This window comes from Phaethon lepturus, unplaced genomic scaffold (assembly GCF_000687285.1).
Source record: "Phaethon lepturus isolate BGI_N335 unplaced genomic scaffold, ASM68728v1 scaffold2101, whole genome shotgun sequence".
Taxonomy (NCBI): Eukaryota; Metazoa; Chordata; class Aves; order Phaethontiformes; family Phaethontidae; genus Phaethon; species Phaethon lepturus.
In genome coordinates this window covers 5,049-13,872 of record NW_010516751.1, presented here as the reverse complement: position 1 = coordinate 13,872, position 8,824 = coordinate 5,049, and the positions used below count along the sequence as shown (strand labels likewise).

At 40.9% G+C, this 8,824-nt stretch overlaps 1 protein-coding gene across 1 annotated transcript in view; it reads left to right on the top strand.

The window, feature by feature from the left end:
- Positions 1 to 4: 4 nt before the first annotated feature.
- The window catches only part of WDYHV1 (WDYHV motif containing 1), a gene marked incomplete at its 5' end in the record, with an annotated part of 11,799 nt that continues 2,979 nt past the window's right edge, over positions 5 to 8,824 (top strand). Inside the window, 5 exons of the mRNA XM_010296152.1 lie at positions 5 to 57; positions 258 to 357; positions 838 to 888; positions 2,903 to 3,051; positions 3,380 to 3,504. Coding sequence (XP_010294454.1) covers positions 5 to 57; positions 258 to 357; positions 838 to 888; positions 2,903 to 3,051; positions 3,380 to 3,504 — 478 coding nt within the window. The remainder of the gene's footprint in view (positions 58 to 257; positions 358 to 837; positions 889 to 2,902; positions 3,052 to 3,379; positions 3,505 to 8,824) is intronic.

Below are 8,824 nucleotides of genomic sequence, written 5' to 3'. Positions count from 1 at the left end.
TGCCTACGAGGCGGCGGTACCGCTCCGCCCCGCTTGCGCCTACACCAGCTGCTACTGGTAAGGGACGGTGGGAGTCGCGAGCGATAATTGCCAGTCGCGTCAGGCTTATCTTAAACGGGCGTGAGGCCTGGGGAGCCCCTGGCCGCAGCTGGAGTTCGCGCTGGGCGGCCTTCCAGCAGGCATCGCCTTTTGGCTCGCTTCTGTTGGCTAGAAACGAAGTTGGTGGGGCGGGGATAATGAGTTCTTGTCTTTTACAGCGAAGAAAACGTTTGGAAACTCTGTGACTACATCAGGAGTCAGGATCGATACCCTTTAGAAGAATTTTATGCTGTTTTCATATCTAATGATAGGAGGATGGTGAGTCGATGAGGTGTGATCTGAACGCAGCTGTGGAGAGATTCGGGCCTTTGGGCCGTAGCCCGGTGTAGGTGAGACGTGGTCCAGGGCCTTTGGACTGCAGCCCGGCGTAGGTGAGACGTGGTCCCAGGCTTTTAGGCCCCAGCCCAACCCATAAGTGAGACATGATCCAAAACCCTTTTGCAGTTCACCTTGGTTCAGAGGTGTACAGACAGTACCACGTGTGGTCCTTTAGGATTCTAGTGTTCAGGCCCATGGAAAGAGGCACCGTGTCCCTGTGAGCTGTGGAGCAATTCTTCCCTGTAATCTGTCAGTTTAGGAGAATGTGGTCCAGAATAGTATCTCCAACTCCATGCTCCTGAAAGATAGAAACTAGAGAAAATTTTCTGACTGCAGTACAGATGTAAGCTGATGAAGTGGATAGGTTAGCAAAGAAATAACCAATTAATCTGAAAAGTTTTATTCACTTAAAACTTTCAGATTCCACTCTGGAAGCAGAAATCAGGACGTGGAGATGAGCCTGTTGTCTGGGTAAGGGATTCTGTTCTTTTTCTGTGTCAGTAATTTCGAGTGTGTGCTTCTGTAGTTGATAGCTCAGGATTAGACATGGACAGCATCAGCCATCTTCACTGTAACAAACTGTTACGTTTATGTTCCATCTGAACATAAAGGAATGCTTTTTTACTGTGAGGGTGATGGAGCACTGGAGCAGGTTGCTGGGAGCGGTTGTGGAGTCTCCATCCTTGGAGACAACCCAAAAGCTGTCTGGAGACGGCCTGGGTCAGCTGGCTCTAGATGTCCCTGCCTGAGCACGTGGGTGGACCAAATGACCTCCAGAGGTCCTCAATCATTCTATAGTTTTGTGTTAATATTTATTATTCTTTTACAACAGATTTATAAAGAGCCTAAGTGCGATGCTCCTTTTTACCATTCATATTAAATTAACAGCAAGACACTCAGTAAAATCTACAGGTGACATACCTTAACATTGGTAAGAGTACGCAACAGATTTGTGAAAATTATTATCTGAGTATTGTTGAGGCTACCAGCTTTGTAGAATTCTAAGTAGATGTCTGTACCTGTAAGAAGCAGACAGATGAAAAGAGCCATGTAGGCCTGGCAGAGAATAGGAAAATATAAGCACTAAGTCCAGGTGTCAGCAATTAAACTGACACATAAATAGTGGCTTAGGAGTGTCATTTGATTAATTAATGTAATTCAGTAACTGCCACTACATAATTCCTTTCAAATATGTATCATTACAGACTTCAGTTATCTGGCATGGAAAAAAACCTCTTATTTCTTGTGTCAATTTCTGTTTCTGAAATTCTACAAAATAATTGGTTTTCTGAATCATTTATTTTCTCCCAAAATACTGGTATATTTGTATAATTTGTATCTTAAAAAGATATGTAAGTGTTATGATCTAAAAAGGAATAGGAGAAAGGCCACTTCAGAACATGGATTTCTCATAAAAATTCATGGATTGAAAGGTGTTTTAACTTGAGTGTCTCAGTGGATCATTTGATATGTAAAGCTTGTAGTTTATTTTTTTTATACTCTGCAACAGATTCTTGTAAATATTATTGCTTACAGTTGCATATGTATATTGCTCTGGCAAAATAGCTTGCCCAAGATCTTTTTCATTCCAATCCCTTTGTAGCTTTGTTTAATATTGGAAGTGTCAAAAGGCAGTGCTTCAAACTTCTTTTATGAGTGGGTTTAATGAAAACATTAGTAAGCTGTTAACAACTACCTTCAATTCAACTTTGGAAAACAGCAGTGTACATACCTGACACCTAACATAAGTAACCAATTTCCTCACACTTCCATTTCTTACAAGTTAAGAAATAAAACCACCTCAGAACCCAAGTGTCAAAGAGAAAATAGTTGTCTATTTTGACCTGAAACCAGGACACCTTGTTTTGTCAAAATTGTTGTTTGTGTTTGTCTAAGTTGACAAGACCTTGAAAAAGTGTGATATAGTACCCACAGGTGTGTTTTCCCACCTTCAAGAGCTACTATAGGAATTTGTCTTACTCCTATGGTCCTCTTGATCTGAGCTGTTTGCTGCTTTTTCAGTTGCAAGCCAGTTTTTTTTAGCTAAACACTTGGCACCCAAATCCACAGACCATGTTACTGCAACAGGTACATTTCTTATTAGAAGAGATCACTAGATAATTTTAGTGTTAAGCTACCATTGTATATTGTTGTGACCTTAGACCTGGATTGGGTCTAAGCCAAAAATGCTTATCCTACTCAACTTTTCTGTTTTGGTGTGGGACATGAAAGAGATTTGCTATTTTATTAGGAGTAGTGTACACTTTAGTTCAGCTGTTTCTTGAAAGGCACCATGGGTGAGACGTTTGTTAGGAAAACGCTCTCCTGGTGCCAGAAGTGTTACAGGCTTAATACTTCAAGAACAGAAAGCAGGATTTAAAGAAAGGATCTGTAGCTTCTGCTTTTAGGAAGCTTTTGTTTTGCTCCCTTTGCTGGTTTCTCATTAACAGCTGTTTAACTAGTGGCAATTACCCTTCTTTCCCAGGATTACCATGTTATTCTACTTCATGTTTCCAGCGGGGAGCAGAACTTCATTTATGATCTTGACACCGTGTTGCCGTTTCCGTGTCCTTTTGACCTGTACAGTGTGGAGGCTTTTAGGCTGGATGACAGCCTTCATCCAGAATTTCGCAGGTGATTATGTAAAAGATAAAGACCATGAATGTTCTTTTGTGAAATCAAAGTTGAAGCTCTCTTTGTGGATGTATAGTGATGGAAGTTTTTTGCTATATTCTGGTAAAATAAATGCACTGCGTTATTTTTCTAAAACTCTTTACCTTAGTCATAAAAAGCCCTTTTCTTTCCTACTGTAGTTTCTTGTTAACTGCTTGGCACAAAATTGTTGATTTATGTATTTAATGAAATGAATGCTCCTTGATGAGAGGAAGGGGCTCTTGTTCTAAGTGACCAATGCAGTATTGTATACATACACCTTTTGATACAATTTTGCATTATTATTTAGGAAAATCAGAATGATTCGAGCAGATTTGTACTTGAAGACATTTGCTTCAGACAGGTCTCATATGAAAGATGCAAACGGGAAATGGCAGAAACCTCCTCCTTCATACCCTTGCATTGAAACTGCAGGTAAGCTGACAGAGGTCCTTTTTCCTTCTTACAGTGTTGAATGACATAGTCCAAGATGCAGACAAGAAAAATGTTCTTCCGTAACGTGTGTCCGGAAGCGCATCCAGCTAGCTTATTTCATATGGAAAAAATAATAGGCCTATGAAGCATTTGGCACTTCCTTTTCTAAACAAGTGAAGTCTAGCATGCCTCCTGGCATTTACCTTTATCAAACATTAATTACTAATCTTCATAAACTGAGCAGAGAATGAGAGGTAAGTAATACTGTTCTCTTGTTAAGCAGAGAACTGAAGCAAAGAAGCCAAATAATTTGCTTAGGGTCACAAAGTGATTTTTAACACACTGGTTATACCATACTTCAGCTGGCAAGTCCCATCCTGCCAGAGCAGGTTATTTTGGCAGGAGGATGTTTGCAGGCTCTGCTTAGCATGCTGGGCTTGCCTGCATGAGGTGTTTGAGGTTTCTCTACCAGGTGAACAGACCTGAGGACACTTTGAGGCAAACTGGCAAGTCAGCAAATTTTTCCCCACGCCTTAAGCCTCTCTAAATGATCATCTAGATAATAGCCTCTGGGCCAAGCAGAGAAGTAAAGACTTGCCATCTCTTCAATTCTGTAGAGCTGCTTAAACCATTCTTATCACGCAGTATTTCAGCTTATTGTGCTTGGCAAGCTGGCTAACATGTGCCATGTGTGTGTTCTCTCCTTTTCTTCCCAGATGGAGAAAAGTGTGGTGAAGTTTTGCTTTGAAAGAGTTTTCATGTTACTGCTCTGCATGTTTGGTTTTGTTGCTTTTTTAATAATGTAGTACTGCTATGTATTATGTTAGATAAGGCAGGATCAAGAAACCTGTTTTTTATTTATGTCCAAGTTTATTGTGGTTTTAAGTTTCTGGGAAGTAAATTCTCAGTCTTTGCTTTGGCTTCGGAGGAAGCTTGGTGTTTCACGCTGGAGTATAAATGAATTATGAACGTGGACAGGAGCGCAGATGTAGTCTTCATTGTGAAGCTGTAGGTGTCTTCTAGACAATCGATGTTATGAAGCACCTTAAATTCTATGTCTTGGTGCTTATCGCCAGTAAAGTTTTACACAAAGGTAGTGTAGCGAGTGGAGAAGGCCTGAACTGCAATTCATGGTTCACTGTTAACTGGAGCCTCCTGGGTGCTCAGGACTTTTCGCCTGTGGGAACGTTAGTGTTGTGATAGTTGAGAGAGAATGAAAGTGTGAGGAACATAGGTCAGGCCAGACCATGTAGGTGAAAAAGTTCTGCTCAAAAGAGTGGAAAACATTATTTGTGGATAGTAAGTTATAGAATGACTCAAACAGTTGCAGATGTGTACATGTGCCTCCAGTTGTAGTGAATGACTCCATAGCTGCAAACCCTGTAACTCTCCCCTTATCTGTCTTGCTTGGCTGAGCTTTACCTCACTGATGAGCAGCAGCTATATGATCTCAACCGACCTCCAGATTGTCTCTGTGATGTTGGTGGATAACGAAAGATACGTAGATCCTCATTCCTCATACGCTTTATTTCTTTGCCATGCTGAAAGAAACATCCTTACGTCATCCAGTCCAACACCGGCTCAAAACGGGTTCCTTAGGGCCCTGTTCAGTTTAGTCTTGAACCCCTCCAGGGATGGAGATTCTTTTCTGGGCAATCTGTTCCAACATTTGACCACTGTCATGGTGTGTGTTTAAAAAAAAAAAAAAAAAAAAAAAAAAAATCCTAGTATGTAATCAAAATTTCCCATGTTCCAACTTGATTTTTTTTGCTTCTTGTCCTGTCGCCAGGCTCCTCCAAGAAGGCTCTTGCTCCATCTTCTTTGCATCCTCTGAGCAGGTGGATGTAGACAGCAGTAAGGTCTCCCCTTCATCTTCTCTGTTTAAGACTGAACAGGCCCATTTCTCTCAACCACTCCTTGAATATCATGTTCTCCAGTCCCAAACAACTTGATGTTCCCCTCTGGACACAGTATTCTGTCTCTGTGTTCATGTGCTCTGGTCTCCTGGTCAGCTGGACGAATGTTGCAGGTGAAGGAAACGGGTTGCCTTGCACCCAGTGAAGGTGTAAGGTCATTCATTTAGGTAGCTTCAAGATCTGGGTCAGAACAGGAGGAAACTGGATCAGATCTAGGATGTCTACTTCAAGTTGTCTTTCATTCCATACCAGTTTCTCCAGCTTTATTTTTTGTCTTCCCTGTATTCACTTGAGATACTTTATAATGATGTGTGCTTTAATGTGCACAGTGCTGTAAGTCAGCAAGGAGTCTGGGTTTCACTGTTACGGAACAAGCATGTGCTTTAACTTTTAGCTGAATCCAAGTCCTGTGTTTCAGTGATGCGGTTCTGTAGATGAGCACGTGTTCCGCAGGCCAACATACAGGTTTAGAAAGCATTGCTGTCAACAAAGTGGAACTGGTAATTCTCTTCTTTTAGGTACTGGTAAAGTAATGTCTCAGCACAGTTTTATCAGACATAAAAGCACCTTATTTTAAACTTAATGGAAAATTGGGAGGCAGACCTTTTGTTATCATAAAAGAGCCTGGGGTATTAATGCTCATGTCCATGCCAAATTCCGCTGCAGATAACTGTTTTCTCCCTTACGTTTCACTTAGATAGAGTACTCTGCTCTCCGTGTTAATTTGTGTTTGCATAAGATTAAAATGCTTACATGTCGTGTTAGCGGTGACTATGATTTAATGGCTGACAGAATGGACCACATATTGTTTTAGTATTAATTTGTGAGGTGCATTTAGATTAGAGTGTCGTTGTAATTATTTTGCTGTCATTTGGAGTAGCCAGAGTCCTTGAGAAGATGATTACAAAGGCATACAAGGTTTTTATATTATGTCTGCTATATGTCATCCTTGATGTTAAACAAATGTTTGGAGACTGAAAAAAAACCAACAAAAATGTATCAGTCTTTTTTTTAATGTATGAGCATTGTGCTGCTAAAAAGAAATGTGCCCATGAACTCTTGGTATTTAAAGATAATTGTCACTCTGGTACTATTGTTTGATACAATTTGCTATGTGTTAAAGCATATTAGTTACACTCATATACACCACTCTTCTTATCCCACTAGGTTTTAAAGCTTTTAGTAAGGACCCAATGTGGAGCTAGGACAGGATACCAGGCCCAGTGATCCTTTTTTATGAAGTATACCAGGAGATGTTTAATGACCATGAAATTCCTTTTGGAATTGACTCAAGGAATCTCTGTCAGTAACCAATTAAGTATTTTATTTTTTCCCTACTACTGACTCAGAAGGAATAATTCTTAAACTGTATTTGTGCTGCTCGTAGGGTTGCAAAAGAAAGTGTCTAAAATAAGCTATTTTGAGTCATAAATTCCAGTCCATGCTTAAAAAAAAAAATTGAAGCTGGAACTTGGTGATTTTTTTAAAACAACCTTAGCTTTTTTTAAAAAAAAAACAAACAAACAAAAACAAAAAAACCAACAAATAACCCCAAACCAACCTCAAACTCCTCAGTGTCTCATCAGAACTCACATGCTAAGAGTTAGCCTCTTGCAACTGGCTCTGCTCTAGCCGCTTCCCAGAGCTAAGCCTCTGGTATTGGTATTGCCCTGGCCTCTGTCCTGCTCTGCTGCTGTGCATGTCAGGAGAAGCTGGCTAATCAAACCAAGTGCCTGGTGCCTTCTCACCCAGCCCTATCCTCAAAGCAGCTCTGCTGGAATAAGCATACCTGAGCTGCAGCAGATTCCCCTGGCCCACCTGGTTGCCACTGGCCTCCTGTTGAAACAAAACAGCGGCGAGTCTGGTAATTTGTTCAAATAATAAAAATTAAGAAGATACAATTTGGGGCACAGATTCATCATTCTAGGACTGGTGAGCCCAGCCTGCCATTTTCTAAGTCTACTCTCCACAAAGTAATGAGGTCTGATTCTGCTTAGTTTGAGTCCTGATGAGATCAGCCTTCCTTACTGCAAGCCTATGTAAAATACAGCTTGCACACTGCATTTCAAAATTACTCAGAACAGATGGTCTTACGGCTTACATACAACTGTTATCATCAGCTCTAACACTGAGAAGCATTGTTTTGAATTTCAGTTCTCCCTAGCTGTATAGTAGCACACTGACAGGATTGATTTGTAAAGGCTTTTTGTTCTTTTTATTATTATTAAAATCACTGCTAGTCATAAATGATTACTTGTTTGGGTTGTTTATGTTGTTTTGAAGAGCATGAGCAGGACAGCTGAGAAATTCTGGAGGCACTGTGTATGACACATCTATGTAACAGGCAAACTACTAGACAGAGGCCAGGCAGATACCTGCAGTTTCTTTCTGTCCCCTTTCTGTCTCCTCTCTGAAGTGGTGATAGAATCCTAGTGAAAGCAAAAAAGAACCACTGATACAGATATAAGTAGCTCATATGTACTTCATGGTAACCTTCTGCTCCTTTCATTTGGGAGTAAAACTCCAGTCTGTCAAGTTAGGTCCTTACTTCATGAGCTTTTGTGGAAGTAAAGAATCAAGTCAGGATAGATCCAGAAAAAGCACATCTAAGCATAGAAGTATTTAAATTCTGAGTGGCTTGTTGAAATAAGCTTTCACACCACTTTCTGTGAAAGACGATTTAAGGTGACCAGCAGTGTTTTACACTGAGATAGACCAAGATAGTTTGCACAGTCAGTTATGTCTCAGCTGTGGGGATAGCACCCTCCAGCTCAGAGTAGTAACAGCCTTTCTGACTCTGCCTGCAAAAAATACTTCTCTCCCTGCTCAGGCAGGGAGGGGGTTCTGAAGAGAACTGTAAACACCTATGCAAGTCTCTGAAGAGACCAACTTTCTAAGTATTTTATGTGTCCCCAAGGTTAGGTAGCAGCAGAGCTGATCTTGGAGGCTTTGTCTCAGACTTGCTCACCTCCAGCAGCCCTTCGGCAGCTGCTGTTACGCAGAGCTAGTCCAAGGTCTGTGAGCTAAGCTGAGGCTTGGCTGAAACCTTGCTTTCTATCTACTGTTGGCAGAAGCCACAAATATCATGGCTAACAATGCCATTGGATAGTGCATGGCCTTTTACTTTGTTGCTGCTCAGGGCTAAAGTGTCAGACGTGATTAAAAAAAATAAAATTATGCAAGAATCCCAGAATGCTAAGTCTCATTGACAGTGTGTGTATGTGTGTAACAAACATGGGTTTAGTCAAAGAGGAAAATTAGCTCTGAGCATGCACAAATGCAAGCTAGTATAATACCCACAGCACCTGAGGAGGACTGCAAGTGTAATGTAAATCTTTAAAAAAAACAAACCCCCCAAAAAACCTGCTGCTCTTGACCTTGTGTGTTATATAAAGCATGCTCCT